This window comes from Octodon degus, unplaced genomic scaffold, assembly GCF_000260255.1.
Source record: "Octodon degus isolate 3935 unplaced genomic scaffold, OctDeg1.0 scaffold00037, whole genome shotgun sequence".
Taxonomy (NCBI): domain Eukaryota; kingdom Metazoa; phylum Chordata; class Mammalia; order Rodentia; family Octodontidae; genus Octodon; species Octodon degus.
In genome coordinates this window covers 7500086-7519887 of record NW_004524613.1, presented here as the reverse complement: position 1 = coordinate 7519887, position 19802 = coordinate 7500086, and the positions used below count along the sequence as shown (strand labels likewise).

Below are 19802 nucleotides of genomic sequence, written 5' to 3'. Positions count from 1 at the left end.
TTTAAAAAAAAAAGTGGGGATGTGGATCAGTGGGAGAGCACTCGCCTGGCGTGTGTGAAACTCTGGGTTCAGTCCCCAGTACTGGGGAAGAAAGAAACGTTCAGTCTTGGGTTCCGGAGGAGTGAGATAATGCAAACAAGAAGACAGAAGCACTCAGTGTAGCCTTCAAGGACGTGACCTTCAGACTTGAGGGAGTGTGAGAAATATTGCTATGGAAGAAAGACAGAGTTCATGGTGCTGCCTGGAATAGGAATCAAGTGCTGTGCTGGGGGGGAGGGGGGTTGAGGGACACAAGAAATGCCCACAACCAGAGATAGGCAAGAATTAACCATTTTTTGAAAAGATAGGATTCTATAACACTGAGCTTGGAAGAGCAAGCATGGTCGGCCCAGGTGAAAGTCATTTCTTTGACTCAGCAGTTGCTTTAGCGCTTACGCACAAGGCGTAGCTTAGGCACTGAGTAGGACAGTGAGCGCTACAATCTGCCTCAGAGACGCATTCTAGTGGGAGGAGCCAGAAAGGAAGGAAGAGGAGAGCGTCACATGAAAAATGCTAGGACAAAAATGACAGAGAAGGTAATGAAGGTTTTCAGGTGTGCTAAGTTTTAGGTGGGGGGTGTCATCACTGAGATGGAGAAGGGAAGACAGAGAACTGAGCCAGCCATGATGTGCAGGTGCGGTGGAAGAGCCTGTGGGCAGAACAGCACGCGCAAATGTCCTGAGGCAGCTGCAGGCCCGTGTGCTTGAGCGCTGGCCCAGGCCAGTGTGGCTGTGGTAGAGGGGGAGGAAAAGTAGCAAGAAACAACATTGGAGGGGGGCCGGGAAGACAGCTTGGCGGCCTAAGCGCCTGCCTGGCAAGCACAAGGACTCAAGTTTGATCCCCAGTACTGCATTCCATGTAGGCCTGCACCAAGCCGGCCACTGAAACTGGGCATGGTGGTACACACCCGTAATCCCAGCACTAGGGAGGCTGAGACCCTGTACCAATTAAATACATAAATAAATAAGTACATAAATAAAGAAACAACATTGGAGAGGGGTCAGAAAGTGGAAGGACTAGGAAACCATTGTACGGACTCTTCTCCAAATGAAAAAGGAAGCCAAGGAGCAACACATCCTGACTTCCCTTTTAAAGGCATCATTCCAGTTATTCCAATGAGTAAAAGGGGAATCAGGGAGACCTGTTAGGCTACTATGCCTGCACACACACACAAATCCCATGCACACAGGTCACCATGGAGGTTTGAGCCAGGTGACAGCAAAGGGCATGCTGAGTGGAGATCCTAGATACCCACGGGTTAGAGCTGCTAGATGTGGGTCCAGGTGCAGAGGATGAGAGGTAAGGAGCAGGCAGGACTTCTGCTCTCAGCAGCAGGAACCTGAGGGGGCCGGAGTGTGAGGAAAGACAGACAGGAGCTCAGCGTGAAATGCCACTGAGCTGGAGCTCAGGGATGCCGGGGAGCAGTTGGATTTGTGTGAGTTTGGAGTTCAGAGAGGCCGTCAGCATGCAGATGGCAGGGGGAGCCACAGAGCAGTGAGAAGAGAACCAAGCCTGAACTCATGTTAAAAAGTGTGCAGGAGGGCCAGGGAGATAGCTCAGTGACCTGAGCACCTGCCTGGCAAGCGTAAGGTCCTGAGTTTGATCCCCAGTACCAAAAAAAAGGGTGGATGAAGGAGTCAGATGGTGTGGCACATGGCTATACTCTCAGCACTCTGGGAGGCTGAGGCAGGAAGATCAAGTTCAAGCCCACCTGAGCAACTTAGTGAGGCCCTATCTCAAAGAATTTTTTTTTTTTTTTTTTTTTTTTTGTGGAGCCGGGGCTTGAACTCAGGCCCTTGCGCTTGCCAGGGAAGCGCTTACTCAAAAGAATTTTTAAAGGGCTAGGGTCATAGGTCAGTGTGGAGGCTTTGGGTTCAACAATCTTTTTTTGGGGGGGAGGGTTTCAACAATTTGTAGTATTAAAAAAAAAAAGAAAGAAAGAAAAAATGAGAGTGGAAGTGCCAAAGAATTGTCAGTGCAGAAAATTCTAGAACTTTAGAGTCCCAGTGGAAGAACACAGGAAGACAAATGGTGATGGCTCAGCCTCTGGTTGGACTAGCCATGCAGCCTGACCATGGCCTGCCTGCTGGGAAGGGTATGGGAGGCATCTGGCCGGGCCCCATGTGGTGGAGAGGGGTGTGGTGCCTGAGCAGGGCGGTCCTTGCCTCCTGTGCTGGCTGGGGGTGCAGGTGCCCTGGTGTGCGTGCTTCACACTGCATTCGGGAAAGGAGATTCTCAGCAACGCAAAACTTCAGAACTGCTTCTGCATGCACTGAGCAAACTGGGAGCAAATGCTGTTTCTGGAGGGCTTGCTCCGACTGTGCTGAGCAGTAGGATGCCCTGTCTCCCACTCACATTCTGATCCTCCTCGTCTTCTGGGGTTCCTAAACAGGCTTTCTTTTCTCTCCTGTTCCTGTGCCTTTCCGCAGCTCCAGGGGCACTCCCCTGCGCCCTCCACCACCTGATACTTTTTGATTTGCCGGGAAAGATCCACCTCCAGGAGCTCCTCTTCCAGGAAGCTCCCCGAGATTGCCTCACTGGAGGCCGTGTTCCTCGTCCACACTTCTCCCACAGCCCTGGTTATTCTGTTTGGTGGGCACTGTACCCAGCCTGCTTAGCCTCAGCTTCTGCATCTGTAGGATGGGAGTGATAATGCCCACTTTCTGGTATTGTTGTGATGGTTAAATGCACCAGTTTGTGTAGGTGGCGGACTGGTTACCGGGGAGCTGCTGTTACTGTTAGCAGTAAAAGCAGTACGCTCTGTGGGGCCAGCACATACGGCTCAGTAGCATTGTTGAATAAGTAACCCAAAGACAGAATCCTTGAGTGGAATGTACTTGGGACTATTACTGTCCTTCAAAAGCCCCAGCACTGCTAAGCTCTGCGCCACACACCTGTAGCCCCAGCACTCTGGGAGGCTGAGGCAAGAGGACTGCCGAGTTTGAGCCCAGCCTGGGCAATGTAGCAACTTACCAAGACTGTCTCTAAATAAAAAATAAAAAGGAAGGCTAGGGTGGAGCACAATACCACAGTCCTGGGTTCACTCCCCAATAAAACATAAGCCCCAGCTTTCGGCAGCTTGTGCCATCTGAGACGCCAGGCAACAGTGCCCATCATTCCCTGGCTCAGGCTCACCGTCTGCCTCCCAGCTCTGCGCTGCATGTCACCTTCCCCATGAACCCATCCACTCAGACCTTCCACTCCTGTCGCCTGTGCCTCCAGGGCTTTCCATTGCTGTTTCTCAGTCACCTCTGGGAACTTGTCCCCCATGGTCTTTTTCATGTCCCTTGCCTGCTGTTTCCTGTCTTCTTTCACACTGTTAACTGCTGCCATCGCTCCATGTCCCCAACCTCCAGGAGACCCTTCCTCTGTAGAGTTCATCTTGCCTCAGCACCCGAGCCCCCTTGGCTTCCCTCACCTCTCATCCAGCCTGGGATCTGTGCTCCATTTCTTCCCCCAACCCTAGCCCTGCAGTCCTTAGCTTCTGCTAAGCTGGCTCAGTAAAGCCCTGGCCCCAGGGACCTGCATTGTCCACTCTTCTGTCTGCAGAACTGAGTGCTAGCAGGGCCGGGAGGTGGCTCAGTAGGATAAGCGCTTCCCTGGCAAGCGCGAGGGTCTGAGTTCGATCCCCAGGTCCACCAAAGGGGCCGGGGAGATGGCTCAGTGGAATAAGCGCTTCCCTGGCAAGCACTAAGGGCCTGAGTTCAATCCCCGGTTCTGCCAAAAAAAAAAAAAAAACAAAAACTGAGTGCTGCGGGCAGATGCACTGGGGGAGGGAGGACAGGCCCGGCTGCACAGGCTCCTCAAGGGCCCCTTTTCATACTGCGAGCCTGTTCCCCTCCTCCTCCCCATACCCTGTCCTTCCTCTTAGCAGAGGCCCTCATCCCTCTTAAGAAGCCACTGGGCCAGGCAGGTTGGCGCTTGCCTGTAATCCCAGCACTCAAGGCTGAGGCAGGAGGATCACCCTGAGTCTAAGGCCAGCCTGAGCTCCATAATGAGTTCCAAGGCCACCTGCACTGCACAGCAAGTTCCCCTCCCCCAAGAAGAGGAAAAATCAAAGCTTTTGTAAATAAAGAGGGGAAGGGGTTTGAAGGGAGAGGAGGAGAACAGGAAAAAAAGAAAAGCAGGATATAGCACATACAGGTACAAGTTCCCTATGATGAATGTTATCATTGTATATATCTAAAATGTATCAATACGAGCTGGTGAGATGGCTCAGTGGTCTATTAGAACAAGCTAAGCAAAAGCACAGGGACCGCAGTTCAATCCTCAGCACCACATGCCAGCCCGCCCCGCCCCCTGGTGGGCTGAACTGGCCACACACTAAATAAATAAATAAATAAATAAATAAATAAATATTTAAAAAAATAAATAAATAAAATAAAATGTATCAATAGGGGCTGGGGAGATGGCTCAGTGGGATAAGCGCTTCCCTGGCAAGCGCAAGGGTCTGAGTTCGGTCCCCGATTCCACCAAAAAAAATAATAATAAAATAAAATAAAGAAAACCACTGGACACATCCCTCTACCACCATACCCTCAGGCCACCTGCGCTTGACCCATCTTGTCTTCCCAGCCTGCCCCTGGTGAGCACATCCTCCCAATCAGTCCTTTGTTGTGGACACCTGGGGAGCATTCCTTTTTTTTTTTTGGTGGAACTGGGGATTGAACTCAGGCCCTTGCGCTTGCCAGAGAAGCGCTTATTCCACTGAGCCATCTCCCTAACCCTCCTTTAAAAAAAAAAAAAAAAAAAAAAAAATGTATGTATTTGGTACAGAGTCTCACTACACAGCTTGGACTCATAGTGATCCTCCTGTTTTCAGCCTCCCCAGCACTGGGATCACAGATGTGTGCCACCATGCCTGGGCTCTGGAGAGCATTTCTTAAAAAGAAGGACAAGCCCAGGGTGCACCTAGCTCACCACCCTGCCCCATGCCCCTCAAAGGGACAGTTGCTGGACAGTGGAGACATAGGGACCCCGCAGCTGTGTCTTGCCATTCCCTGCCCCCTCCCCTCACCTTCAGCTGCGGAGCAAAGGAGAAGAGGAATGTCTCTCCAGTACCGTAGAAACCTTTGCTGAGTCGGAGAGCCGAGGAAGAGAAGGCGCCAAACATCTGGAAAGCAGAAAAATATTCAGTTGACAGCTGGAAAGGAGATAGGGATCCTCCAGCAATGCCACGTGGGGGAGGCGGGCAGAGCTGGGTGGCACAGCTTCCGCCATCTTCCCCACTACACCCTTTTCTCAGCACTGCAGGAAGAGCTCTGGCCAAGGTTGCTTCTGGGCTACCAGGATCTTCCCATTTTTTCTTAAATATACTCATTTTATACAAATGATAGACAACAGAAAGAAAACAAGACAAGGGCCAGCGAGTTAGCTCAGTAGACTAAGCAACTGTTTAGTCAAGTGTAGGGACCAGGGCTCACACCGTTACCACATGCCACGCCGACCCCACCCCCAAGCACACTAAGCTGGCCACAGAGACTGGGCATGGTGGTTGCATGCCTGTAATCCCAGCATGGGGAGGCTGAAAACAGGAGGATCACCATGAGTCAGCTGCATAGTGAGACCCTATACTAAATACATTAAAAACAACAACAACAAAACCTGAGGCAAGACCATCTCCAGCCCTCCCTTAAAATATGAGGATCACTACTAGTCAGAGCTGCATGGTGAAACCCTGTACCAAATACATTAAAAACAAACAGAAACGAGACCATCTCCAGCCCTCCCTTGTTCCTTCCCAACTTTCCCTTGATATTTTGGTGCATTTACAACCTAACACCAATCTACACATTTTGATACAAAAGATGACATGGCTGAACATGGTGGTTCACACCTGTAATCCCAGCACTGGGGAGTCTGAGGCAGCAGGATCTGTGTGAGTTCGAGGTTAGCCTGGGCTACAAAAAGAGTTCAAGGCCAGTCTGGACTACATTTTTTTTTTTTTTGTCTCAAAATGAGACAGAGACAGAGAGACAGGCAGAGATGACATGCTACGTGTCAGGGTACACACTTGTAGTCCCAGAATTCTGGGAGGCTGAGGCAGGAAAATCATAAATTCAGGCCTAACCAGGTCAACTTAGCATCTGAAACAGGTACTATCTCAAAAATGACCCACCAACATCAAAGGGTTGGGAATTTAGCTCAGTGCAAAGACAATGGGTTTTATCCTTAGCACTGAGAGAGACAGAGAGGGAGAGTGGCAGAGACAGAGACAGGCAGAGATAGAGACAGAGACAGGATGAATGTGAGGCACCCGTTTAGTAAGCTGCTTCCCCTTCATGTTTATCAATTTCACACATTCAGAAAAGTGCAGGGCAGTAGATTCCCTCCACCTAACTCAACAATTTTAAAGGTTGTCTGTTATATTTGCTTTCTCTCTCTTTGTATAGTTCTCTGATCCATTTAAAAGTAAGTGGAATGGGGCTGGTGAGATGGCTCAGTGGTCTAAAGCACCTACTTAGAACAAGCTTAGCAAAGCACAGGGACCGCGGTTCAATCCCCCAGCACCACATGCCAGCCAGCCCCGCCCCCTGGTGGGCTGAGCTGGACACACACACACACACATAAATAAATAAATATTTTAAAAAATAATAATAAAAATAAAAGTAAGTGGAAAGCACCTGTGTGGCAAATGCAAGGTCCTGAGTTCTATTTCCAGTAACAAAAAATAAAAATAAAAGCAAGTGGAATAAATAAATAAACGTAAGTGGACAATAGTATGACCCTTCACCCCAAAACAGATCAGATCCTAATAATGGAGACTTCCTCTTAGATAACCACAGTACTTATTATAATATGCAAGACAACACTATTCTGTAATATTATGTCATCAGTGCATATTCCATTTTCCCCCAGTTATCTTTAAAGTGCCATTTACATCCTGCTTTAATGAGAAAAAGTTTTCAGCACTGGGGATCAGGCGCAGGGTCTCATGAATGCTGGGCAAGTGTTCTCCCTCTGAGTTGCATGTACAGCCCATGAAGAGGAGAACTTAGCATGTCTTATAGCCGTGGCTCCTGCCTGTCCAGGTCAGGGGCCCTTGACTTAGGAACTCAGTTCATGCCTAAGGCCTGGCTGTAACTTGGGTTGCCAGTTTTCTCCTGTACAAACTCAGATCTCAGTGTCCTTAGAGAGACATTGACCCAGGATTTTCAGTGAACTCCATACAGGAAAGGATGTAATGTTCCTTCCTCTTTAAGGGTTCAATCTGTATCTGAGACCATCTGGACGCATAAGCAGCCAGCATTTAGGTCATTACTCAAGACTTTGGTTATAAGTTAAAGTTCCATCCATAACCCAAGTTGTTCGTATGTCAGGCTGGTTGTAACTCAGGGGTCCACTACTTCACCGTATGGAGTGAAACTGAATTCGCTGTATGGAGGGGCTCTGACTCAGCCACTGCCCTCGGAGAGTTAGGTGGGCTGCAGGTCTGCACCATGCTACCCAGTGCTGAGTGGCAGAGGCAGCATGGTGGGGGGCATCTGTGGGGAAAAGGTTTCTGGCTTCATAGTAGAAAAAAGTTCTTCATAGTCAAGCTGGTTTTGGCATGGAAAGGACTCTGCAGGGAGTGAGCTCCCTGGCCCTTGAGGGTAAGTTGTCCTATCAGACAGCTTAAATGACCTCCTTCCTTCTGCCTGGAGAACCTTCCAGAAGTTCCACTACAGAGAGATTGCCCAGAACACAGCCAGAGCCAGTTCAAAGTTACTCTCTTATTTTTATTTTTATTTTTATTTTTATTTTTAAAATATATTTGGTACAGGGTCTCACTATGTATCTCAGACTCACAGTGATCCTCCTATTTGTCAGCACTGGGATTACAGGGGTGCACCACCATGCCCAGACTCAGTGGCCAGCTCAGCACACCCAGGGGGCCAGACTGGTACAGCGTGTGGTGCTAGGGAGTGAACCCTGGTCCCTATGCTTGCCTAAGCAGGCAGTTAGTCCACTGAGCTATCTTGCTGGCCCATCAAGGTTCCTCTTGTGAAATGTTGTGAGGAGGTGGCTGTGCTGCCTGTCTCTGCTTCTACTCTCATCCACTCTGGTCCAGCCTTCCTCCATCACTTGGGGGATCTTTTCCAAAAGCACAAGGATTCTGAAAGCTCAGATAACCTGTTTAAGCAGTCTCCATAGTTTCTAAGAATAGGGATGCAGTTTTAGATTTATAGTCTAATTATTTACTTGACTATAAATATCTAACCCCTCTTCCCATTATACCATTAGCTCTAAGAGGACTGGGATCATTTCTGGGTTAAGAAGTTTAAAATAGATACAAATCAGGCATACCTGTAATCCCAGCATACTGGGAGGCTGAGGTAAGAGGATTACAAATTTGAGCACAGCCTCAACAACTTGGCAAGACCCTGTCTCAGAAAGACAAAATAAAAAAATTTAACAAATTAAAAAAGGGCTGTTAGGCATGGTAGTAAGTGCCTCTAATCCCATGCTGGGGCAGGAAGATCACCACAAGTTCAAGACCAGCCTGGGCTACAAAATGAGTTCAAGGTTAGCCTAAACTACATAGTGGCTGGCCAAATAGCTCAGCGGACTGAAGCACCTGTTTAGTAAGGCACAGGGGCTGGGGTTTGATCCCTGGCATGCCATGCTAGTCCCGCCTCCAGGGCACCTGAGACTGGGCATGGTGGCACTTGCCTGTAATCCCAGCAGTTGGGAGGTTGAAAACACAATCTGTGTAGTGAGAACCTATAGACGCGGTACTAAATACAAAAATAAACTACATAGTAAGACCCTGTCTAATAAAATCCAAAAAGGGCTGGGGATGTAGCTCAGTACAAAGGCCGTATGTTCAATCCCTAGTACAGCAAAATAAATTGATAGATAGATAGATGATAGATGGACAGACAATACCTAGATGATAGATGTGTGAATGAACAAGGGGGGATGGGCTCTGAGTGCCAGTAGAAGTGACTTAGCCCACCACCTCAGCCATCTCGTTGCTGAGGCTTGGCTAGGCAGGCCCAGTGGTATCTGGCTGGAGCCTACAGAGCCCTGCTCCACTCACCTGCCCCTCCTGGTCCCTGAGCACCAGCAGCACCGGCCTGCTGCAGCCCTCCATCTGCCGGTACAGTCTCCGCAGACTGAAGCCATCCCTTGATGTGCTGAAAGCCAGACTCCAGGGGTGGCCTGTGACCCTCGGGGGCAGGTGGAGGCTGAGCTGCGGGTAAAGCTAGAGGTGAGTGAGGGATTCTCTTCCTGCTACTCTCCTTCCATCCGAGGACTGGGGCCAAACAGCACCACACGTGGCCAAGGTGCTTGACCATTTCTGTGGACTGCACACCAGGCAGCAATAGCCCTTAGAGGTAGAGTTTTCCCAGTTTACAGATGGGAAAACTGAGTCTGGTACATGAGGCTACCAACCCAAACTTACAGGGGCAGTAAGTAGCAGAGCACAGGAGGTGACCCTACTCGGGTCTCTCTCAGTCTTCTCTCCCCTCAGTCACCCTGGTCACCAGAGGACAGAGAATTGAAGAGATCCTGAGCCCCTCCTTTTAGCCTGCCAACCTCCATCTTCAGTTCTCCAGGGCCAGTGCCACCTCACAATTTTAGCCAAGCAGTGTGCACATCTAGAACCCCAGCACTCTAGGAAGCTGATACAGAATGACTATGAAGCCAAACCCAATTTGGGCAAATTAGCTACTTAAAAAAAATCCTGTTTCAAAAAAATAAAAATAGGAAATGATTAAGGATGTAGCTCAGTGGCAATAGTGAAAAAAGTTATCTTTCTCCGCTCCTAAAGGGCAGAGGCGGTGTCTGTATCCCAGATCGTTTCACTAGAAAGGTAAGGAAGGCCCGAGAGAAAAAATGATTTTCCCAAGGTGAGCCAGGGAGCTGGGGACAGACAACAGTGACCTCCGTGCTCCTGGGTGTGGCTGGCGAGGGGAAGAACTCCAGGGCCGAAGTCCTGGTGTGTGACAGAGCCCCAACCTGCCTAATCTCCGAGGCACCCAGAACCTGGCTGGCTTCTGTCAGCTGGGGTTCCACAGGGGCTTCCGGATCAGGGACAGTGGCTGCAGCTGCCTCTTTCTTTTCTTCCTCGTCCTCCTCATCCTCCTCCTCGCCATCCTCTCCGCACAGGGCATCCTCCATCTGGCTGGGCTGAAAAGACACAGGCCTTATGGTTGAAGAACAGAGACACCCTCTGTACCAGCTCCTGAGCCCGAAAACCTCAGACCCTTCCTGCCCCCTGCTCAGGGCCCCGCGAGGTCTGGCTCAGCTCAGAACATGTGTAAGTGCGCATGACAGCCAGGCTTTGGCTTCCTCCCTCCACTGCCTGCAGAAGGCACACATCCCAGCCCAGCACCTCTGAGCTGCAGCCGTGGGCCCTGCAATTTGCCTGCCTGTTGCTCTGGACCCAGGCTAGAGCCAGGGAGAAAGCTCTGCGCTGGGTACAGGGAAGAACAGCCAGAGCAGCAGCCCAGGGCGCTGCATCTGAGTATGGCTGTACGTGAAGTAATAATGACCCTGCCAACGACGACAGCCATGACGCTGATGCTGATGCGGCCTGTACTGGGCCCAGCCTGCGTTGCATACTTGCCACCATGGTTTCTTTGAATTTCCTTTAAAATCGTAAGATTGTGCCTTTAATTTCTTCATTATGCCGAAGAAGCCCAGAGCACAGCTGGCAGCTAGTGAACCCATGCCTGGACTCACGTGTGGGACAGACTATGTAGGTCTGGGTAAAATGTGTTTGTCTGTGTGAGTTGTATACTGGTCTCAAAGAGGAATGTGAAAGCAACTGAGGGTAAGAGCGTGGTCACTGTGAATTTGTGTGTTCCACGTGTGTGTTTTGAGGTAGGGTGGGATGTTTGAATACAGGTGTGTTGTCAGTGGACATGCAAACTGGTGGTGTCATTCAGCGGAGCTTCCACCCACTATCCTTGGGTGTGTGCTTGAGTATGTGTTTGTGTGTGCGTGCAGGTGTGTGGGGATGTGCGTGCAGATCTCCCACAATACCAGCAGGCTTTCTGTGGAAAGGAGCAACCTCTTTGAGGAGAAATGCCTAGGAAAGAGCCCTTACTCTAGATAGAGCTGCATCTGCCACCCACTGTGGGTAAAGGGACAGAAACAGTGATCTGCCCCTTCTAGGTTCCAGGACCACTGTGGGGCTGGGGCTCAAGTCCCTCTGACTCAATCCTTGCTCTAAACACCTTACCAAGGGGAGGGACAGTAGCAGGGGACTGCCCACCAGCCTGCCTCCAACCTCATCCAGGCCTCGTCCTACCAGAGACCCCAGCCTCCTCCCAGCCTGAACCCCGCCAAGCAGGACCCCTCACCAGCCGAGTGTACCGCCAGCGGAGCCCTTTCATCCTGCGTTGTCGCAGCCAGCAGAGCAGTGAGCCTGTCCTGGGTCTGTGGGAGGAAGTGCTGCCAGTCAGGCCGAGAGATGAGAGGGAGGAGCCTGGGCCACACCCCGCTGGCTCCATGCCCACCTGCTGCCCTTTGCTCCCTCTCACTGTAGGCCCAGTAGTCACTGGGTGGGTCTGCAAGCAACGTGGCATTCAAGGCCTCACTCAGTTGGCATCTTACAGATGTCAGCCATGCACAGTAAATTCCAGCTGTGATACCCTTCTGCCTCTTTGCCCTGGTGACCATGGTCAGAAGAAGCCCAAGGCCCAGAATGAAGGTCCAGGGCCCCTACTTTCCTATATGACTGTGAATAGGTTGTGCATCCTTGGTCTCAGTTTTGCCACAGGTAACCTCTAACACATTAGACCAGACTCTCCAGAAGCCTCTACAGGACTGACACCTGCAATTCAGTTTCCTCTCAAAGCCTACGAGTGAATCATAACAGAAGCTTGAAAAAACATGCCCATGTTAAAGAGAAAAACTTTTAATGTGAACTGGGGTGATAGAACACTCATCTAGCATGTGCAGGGCTCAGGGCTGGAGCCTGAGCACTAAAAAAAAAAAAGAATTTCTTAGGAAAAGTTACTGGGGGCACTGGGGAGATGGATCAGTGGAATAAGCGCTTCCCTGGCAAGCGCAAGGGCCTGAGTTCAATCCCCAGTTCTGCCAAAAAGAAAGAAAGAAAGAAAGAAAGAAAGAAAGAAAGAAAGAAAGAAAGAAAGAAAGAAAGAAAGAAAGAAAGAAAGAAAGAAAGAAAGAAAGAAAGAAAGAGAGAGAAAAAAAGTTACTGATAGAGCTGGGTACGTGGCCCTTCTATACCTGCCCAGAGGTGGCGGGCCCTGGCCCTGCTGGAGCTGCGAAGGCATGTCAATGATTATCACACACCACAGTGACTCAAATCCAGCAAACACACAAACAAGACCTTGTCACTGTCTGGTCCCTAGCTCTGTCCCCTCTAGTACAACACAAGTTTAAAATGCCTGAGGCATTTGTCCCCTAGTGCATGCACACACACACCTACAACCTCTGGAATCAAGGAATTCACATCCTGGTTTTCACCACTTGGCTACGTGTTATGTGCCCTTGGGCAAGTTAATTAACATCTCTGCTTCAACCTCCACATCTGTAAAATATTAATACCTACTCCTAAGGCTGTTACTAGAATAAAGACAACAGACATACATGTCTGTAATACTAGCACTCAAGAGTCTAAGGCAGGAGAATCCTTGTGGGTTCAAGGCCAGTCTGGGCTATACAGTGAGTTCAAGGCCAACCAGAATGAGAATGGATTAGTGAAACCTTGTCTAAAAAAAAGGGGGGGGGGGGCTGGTGAGATGGCTCAGTGGTCTAAAGCACCTACTTAGAACAAGCTTATACATCTTAAAGGTATACAATTTTTGTCAATTATATCTCAATAAATCTGTCAAAACAAACCAAAAGAAAAAAAAAAAAAAGAACAAGCTTAGCAAAGCACAGGGACTGCAGTTCAATCCCCCAGCACCACGTGCCAGCCAGCCCCTTGCCCTGGTGGGCTGAGCTGGCCACACACACACACACACAAAATAAATAAATAAATAAATAAATAAATAAATAAAATAAAAATTTTTTAAAAAGATTAAAAAATAAAAAGAAAAAAAAAAGAAAGAAAGAGCTAGGGAGATGGCTCAGTAGAATAAGCACTTCCCTGGTAAGCGCAAGAGACTGAGTTCAATCCCCGGTTCTGCAAAAAAAAAAAAAAAAAAGAATAAAGATGATGCCTGAAGACTTGAGATGTGAGCCAGGCTTTCATCATCTCTCCCTCAATTCTGTGAGATAGCCCACAGTACCTGGCATTTAGTGAGAAAGAATAAATGGTGCTGCATATTACTCTGGCCCCTACCCTACCTCTTTCAGATATCCAGGTCCAAATCCCTGACTAGACCCTACTCAGCTTCTACCTGGCTGCCACTAAGGAGCAAGGGCCTGAGTTCAATCCCCTGTTCTGCCGAAAAAGAAAGAAAGGAAGAAAGAAAGAAAGAAAAAAGAAAAGAAAAAGGAAAAGTTACTAGTAGAGCTGGATATGTGGCCCTACTATACCTGCCCAGAGGGTGGTGGGCCCTGGCCCTGCTGGAGCTGCAGGCTCTCAATTTCCTCTGCATCCCTGCTTGGTCCCCAGATAGCGGGCCACACCTAGAACAGCCACTCCCTACCTGGCAACCCAGCAGCTTTGGCTCTGAACTGTTGTCCCCCAGCAGGTGTCTGCACTGGAGCCACAGCCTGCTCCAGGCCCGAGGGCCTGGCTCTTATACCCGCCCAGAGGTGGTGGGCCCTGGCCCTGCTGGAGCTGGGAAAGCCTGTCAATGATTATCATACACCACAGTGACTCAAATCCAGCAAACACACAAATAAGACCTTGTCACTGTCTGGTCCCTAGCTCTGTCCCCTTTAGCCTAGAGGTTGGGAATCCTGGGCTCTTTTGCTTTTATATGGCTGGAGCTTCTCACTCCCTTCTAGGGCCCAGTGGGCACTTGATGCCTACCACTGAGGGCCATTCCCTTAAGATTAAGATTAAGATTAAGGCCGGGGAGATAGCTCAGTAGAATAAGTGCTTGCCTGGCGAGCGCAAGGCCCTGAGTTCAATCCTCAGTATTGCAAAAAAAAAAAAAAAAAAAATTAAGATAGTGTTCCCCAAGTTACCTCACGCTGCTGTGGGCAGCTCTGCCTCCCCCCACAGTGAGGACTGTCCCATCCTGAGGATGGCTTGAAGTCAGGAACAGAGGCCTGGTGCATAGGAAGCATTCACTCAATGGGGGTTACTGCTCTGTCCCTGACTCCCAATAGGGCCCCAGTGACTGACGTGTCCTCGAATCACAAAACTGAAAGCTGGTAGGGGCTTCAGCCAGCCCTACACTAAGTGGCTTCTGCCCAGAGCAGGATAGCCTAGAAAATGCAGCCACCTGGTGATGAGCAGCATCAGCATCCCAGCATCAGCATTAGATGGGTGAGTGAACCCAGTGTCCCACAGGCGCTCACTCCATCTTCATGCATCTAAAAGAACCCTGTCCCTCGGACCTAGGTCCCCAGGTACCCTTCCCTGGTGGTGTCCCGAGACAGTGCTCCACCAGGAAGTCTGAGATCTGCAGAAAAGGACTTGTATTATGGGAAAAATAGGAGAGGGACTGACCCTGTTGCCACCTCAAACATGGCTGTTGCCAGGTGTGTTGAAGTTGTAAACAGCTCAGGCGCCACAGGCCTGGGGCTTCCTGCCACCTCTCCCTCCGTGCCTCTCGACCCACTTCCAGAGCCTCATGCCTGAGTGGGCACTTTGAGGAGCCCATGGGGTTTTCCTGGCTGTCTCATTCTCTGTCCTTATGTCCAGGAAAACTCAGTATGGAACAGGCTAGAACACCCTTGCCAAGTAGCAACTCCTAAAAAGCTACCGTGGCTGGGCTCCAGGGGCCGGAGGCCCTGACACCACTTCTGCCTGCAGCTTGCCATCTCATCCCCCAGACCTCATGGTACCAGTCATCTCCCAGAAGCAATGTCAGTGTCCAGGGAAAGGGGATCGGTGAGTGACCCAGGGAACATCTACTCAGTGGATTATTCCCAAGTGTTAGAAATGATGTTTGCAAAGAATTGTGTGTGCACACTGGAGACTATCATGCCAAGTGAAACAAGCTGGACTTAGTTAAACACGGCATATTCCTCGCATATTCCTCTTCCATGAGAAACCTAAAATATCAGTGACTAAAGTGATGAAGGTAAAGGAGAGAGGACAGTAGACCAGAAGACAAACTCTTGGACAGGGAGAAGAGGGCTGGATGCAGAGGAAAGGGATTGCAAATGTTGGAATGATGCTCTATGCAGATACCAAATCCTAAAGAGGATCATCACTGTTCTGTATTATAAACCTGCACTAATAAAAATAATGTATGTGCAGCACCACTGTAGCAATGTGAAGGAAAGGTGAAAACATAGCAGAGAAATGTTCCCTGGGTGAAGTGGCTTCACCTTGAGCCCCTCACATGCAGCTGCCGGCCTCACAGATCCCATGCACAAGCGCTTAGCCTCCTGGGCTGTGGCATTCGCACTCCCCGAGGCTCTCTTTTTAGGCTCCTCAGCCTCTCACATGGCCTACTCCTTCCCTGCCACAGCCCTGGCTTCCCTCCTCACTGAGCAAATAGAAGTCCTGTCAGGCCACCTCACCCTTGCTCACTTTGCTCATCCGTCCTCCAGGATAGGGAAGACAGCCTGCTCCTTTCCAGAACCAGACCCCAAGCCTGGCCTTGGCCCAGCCCCCACCTGCCTGATGGTCCCTGCTGACCCCACACCCGCCCACAGCTGCTCCATTTTCTCTTTTCCTCCATTGTGCTTTCTGTTCCCTCCTCAGTCCACTCCTGATTTTTCTGTCCCACACCCCTGCACTCCGTCTTGGTTTCATTCCTGGCCACACCCTCTGTCTTTTGCAGCTAGTTTTTCCTCTTTTACTCATTTTCTAGGACCAGGAATTCTTAAATCTCTGGTTCCAGGGCTGGTTTTTCTTCTTCCCACAGACCCTCTCTCTAAGTTACCTCACTCGGCCTCAAAGGTTTGAATGTTATCTATGCACAAATGACTTCCTGGCTCCAGATCCAAGTGCTACCCTAGGCTCCACATTGGAGTGTTGATGACCTATCTGAGTTCTCCATTTAGATGTCTCCGCAGACACCCCCAAACTGGACATGCCCCCCAACAAAAAAACCTCTTCGCCCCCCCCCCCCCCCCCGCAAGCCCAGTCCTCTCTCCCTCTGAGCAACACCAGGCCTGCCTTTCCTGGCATATGGGGTAATCCTTTGTCCAGTCCTACCAGGAGTCAGCTGGGTGCTGCCTCCTCGACTCCCAGCGCATCTCGGGCCACCCTCTTCCTTCCCTCTGTACTGCTTTGGCCTTATCCAAGCCACCCTCAGCTCCCAGGACAGGCTTAGCGGTCCCCACCACTATCTCCAGCACCTCTTGTCGCCTGTGAAACAATTTATGTACTCCCAGACAGAAACACAACTGGATTGCTCCTAGCCCGTGTCTCCAGGCAGCTCGCTGCTGCCAAGCAGCCAAGCCCCCCTCCCCGCTGCTCACCCACCCGTGTGCCTGTCCTTTCCTGCTGTCTCTAGCGCTTCCATCTGTGTGGACTTCTCTCACTTCCGAAACATCTATCACACTTCTCTCTTCTTCCCTCGACCTGAGATTCTCTTCTATCTCTGAACCCTTACAACAACTCAGTTTAAAGCCTACCTCCTCAGAGAGGCCTCTTGGATTATCTGTTTAGACAGATTTCCCTGAGAACTCCTCAGCCAGTGGTTTGTTCCTTTCATGGTTTATACGATTGAAAAACTTACTTCATTAGAAAAAAAAAAATCACCTCCTCTTGGAGGTTTTCCATGAACTAGTCTCCATCAGTTTCTTTCTTTCTTTCTTTTTTTTTTTTGCAGAACTGGGGATTGAACTCAGGCCCTTGCCAGGCAAGCTCTTATTCTACTGAGCTATCTCCCTGGCCCTTCCATCAGTTTCAAATTTACCAGCTTGAATGGGAAAAACAAAACTGTTTTCCCACTTGGGTGACTGTTACCTTTGTTGCTTATACTCTGTCACATAAATTCTTTTTTTTTTTTTTTTTTTAACATTTATTTATTTATTTATTTGGCACAGGGTCTTGCTATGCAACTCAAAACTCGTAGTGATCCTCCTGTACTGATGCCTGACCTGGACAGTTCATGGCCCACAGTGCTGTGCCTGAATTGGATAGTTTTTTTTTTTTTTTTTTTTGTGGAACCAGGGATTGAACTGAATCTGATAGTTTGTAGCCTAACAGCTCCATACTTGGATGGCTGTAGGTTCAAATCAACAGCACTCCTGCCACTTCCAAGCTCTGTGACCTTGGTCATACATTCCAGGTACTCATTGCTGTGTAACAAATGGCCCCATAACTTGATGGCTTAAAACAGTATTTGTTTTGCATTTCAGATAGAGTCAATGAACTAACTCAGATCTGCTCCACTTGTCAGCTGGGGAGGCTCAGATGAACTGAATCATCTCGTGTCTGGTGGTCAGTAGGGCCAGAGCTAGAGGTGTTGCTGGAACATCTCATGTGACCTGGGCTTCCTCCCCATGGGCACTGGACTGTAAGGGTGAGTGGGGAGAGAGAGAGAAAGAGAGAGAGAGAGAGAGAGAGAGAGAGAGAGAGAGAGAGAGAGATAGATCCTGGTACATAGTAGCCATGGCAGCAACAGCTACCCACCTGCATATAGCCAGTCCTGTGCTCCCAGTATACCTGTTCTGAGCCAGCTTAAGAGTCCAGAGCCCGCACCACTACTCCACCTAACCCCTGAGCTCCTGCTCACCAGGCTTTGCTGTCCCCTGGAACAGCAGCGACTCCCCCTCTCCTTCCCCACTTCCAAACAATTACAGAGCAGGAAGAACACTCAGCCTCTGAGCAGGCAGGAGTGTTGGGATGCACAAAGGATGAGTGATAGAGCCAGAACTCAGGTCCTGGTCCAAATAGAGAAGAGTAGGCCACTCTAATCTCAGGACCTCTTGTGTGGCCAAGTGTGTGTCAGGGGTGGCTAATTTCCTTGCATGGACTCAACCATTGAACACTTCCAAGTTCACATCTGTCCAGGAGGTGAAACTGAAGCACAGAGAGGGGCAACTGGCTCCAAGAGTACACTTTCTCTGAGCCATACCAGAACCAACCTAAAAGAGCAGGGACATCATACCTGGGAGGACCTTGTCTTCCAGTGTTTTAGACCAGACCAAGTGGGGACCCAGAGGCCTGGAAAGTGGAAAGGCCTGCCCGAGGTCACCAATTGAAGCCTTCCATGTCACTGCCTACCACAGCTGCTCCAGAGCCATGCAGGTGGCCCACCGGATCTGTGGACCATCTCCCCTACACTGTGTGCTCCACAAGGCCAAGAGTGGGATAAGCCCACTCTGATGCCCGTGTTTACAGGGTGTATGTGGGGAAGTGGGGCTGTTCTTGCCAGGAAAGGGTAGAAATGCCCCTAAGGAAGTACTGAGTAGCTCTACCCTTCTCCTGGCTGTTGTAGGAGGTGGGGGGACACCCACACACTTGGATCTGGATGAAGTCATGCTTTGGCCAGAAGGGACCCCTAAAAGGAGAGCGGACAGAGACAGCATAGTTGACTTGGTGCCAGGTGTGTGTGTGTGTGTGTGTGTGTGTGTGTGTGTGTGTGTGTGTGTGGTGATCCATCAGAGAGGAGAAGAAAAAGAGCAGGAGGAAATGGGGAAAGAGGAGAGAAAAGAAGAGCAAAAGGAGGGTGGCAAGAAAGCAAAAAGGACAGGAGAAGAAGAGGAGGATGGCACCCTGCCCTCCTAGGAGTGGGGCCTTTCTAAGAGGCTGGCAGAAAGAACTGACTCAGCCTCTTGCTTTGCTGTGGTCTGGGGCTAGGATAGCAAGGTACTGCACTGGAGTTGGGGAGGTGGGGTGAGCGGAGGAAGCTGCACCAGACTGGAAAATCCACAGCGCATCAAGGAATCTTGGAGACAACCCTTGAAGGAAAGAAACTACACCCAGGAGAGCTGGGGCTTCTGGGTCACCCTGAGTTGGGGGTGGTGTTCCGAGAGACTGTGGGAGACTCAGGGCAACCTCCCTACCCTGTGCCAGCCCTTACCAGAGCCAAACTCTAATCCCCAAGCATCCACTGATCTGACACCTCCTAATGGGTCACCTCCATGTTAGCCATTCGGGGCTTCAAACTTGGATGAAACCTGGATTGCAGGCGGTTAAGGCGTGCAGACCAGGGCATGCACTTCAGGTTGCAAGCTCCCTATGGGAGGAGGAGGGAAGCTGAGGCAGGAGTCCGAGCGCACCCTGTAGGTTTGGGGTTGGGTTCTGTCCCGTCACTCCCCCCACTTATCCACCCCCCCGCCCCCCCCCCGCCCCCGCTCGTCATAGACCCGGAGGCATTCTGGTGTCCCAGCGGGCCTCCAGTTTACGCATCTGTACGATGGGATCGCTGGGCGCGCTCAGCAAGGTTAAAGGGGGCGGAGTTCGCGCACGCTCAGCACAGGGCGAGGGGCGAGGGGCGCGGTGCGGGGTGTGCATGGATGCGGGCTCCCGCGCTCTGAGGTCCGGCCGGCCTCAGCCGGGGAACCCTGGCTCCCGCCGCTCCCGCGGCCCCTGCCCGGACACTGGGCGCCGGGTCGCGTCCGCCGGGTGCGACTTCCCGGCCCGCGGGGGAGGGGACGGCAGCGGAGCCCAGGAGGACCGAGCTGGGGCCGCGGCTGCCCGGGCCCGCCTGACCCACAAGGGGGTCGCTGTTGCCTCGCAGATTCCTTCCTCGCTCCCAGCCTGCTTGCCTCCCCGCCGCTCCCGCCGCGTCCGCCTTTTGTTCGCGGAGCCGCGCGCCCCCGAGCCGAGGCGG

At 50.7% G+C, this 19802-nt stretch overlaps 1 protein-coding gene across 4 annotated transcripts in view; it reads right to left on the bottom strand.

The window, feature by feature from the left end:
- Positions 1-13659, bottom strand: part of Tldc2 (TBC/LysM-associated domain containing 2) — a 17639-nt gene extending 3980 nt beyond the window's left edge. Inside the window, exons 1-5 of one of the 4 annotated variants that reach the window (XM_023714824.1) lie at positions 13596-13659; positions 11334-11409; positions 9985-10155; positions 9062-9214; positions 5057-5152 (exon numbers count right to left, since the gene is read on the bottom strand). In XM_023714824.1, the coding sequence (XP_023570592.1) occupies positions 5057-5152; positions 9062-9214; positions 9985-10155; positions 11334-11366 (453 nt within the window). In that variant the 5' untranslated portion in view covers positions 11367-11409; positions 13596-13659. Of the gene's footprint in view, positions 1-5056; positions 5153-9061; positions 9215-9984; positions 10156-11333; positions 11410-13482; positions 13505-13595 lie in introns of those variants that run through there. The other 3 variants (XM_023714821.1, XM_023714822.1, XM_004630994.2) reach the window with 3 other exon arrangements.
- Between the last annotated feature and the right edge of the window lie 6143 nt (positions 13660-19802).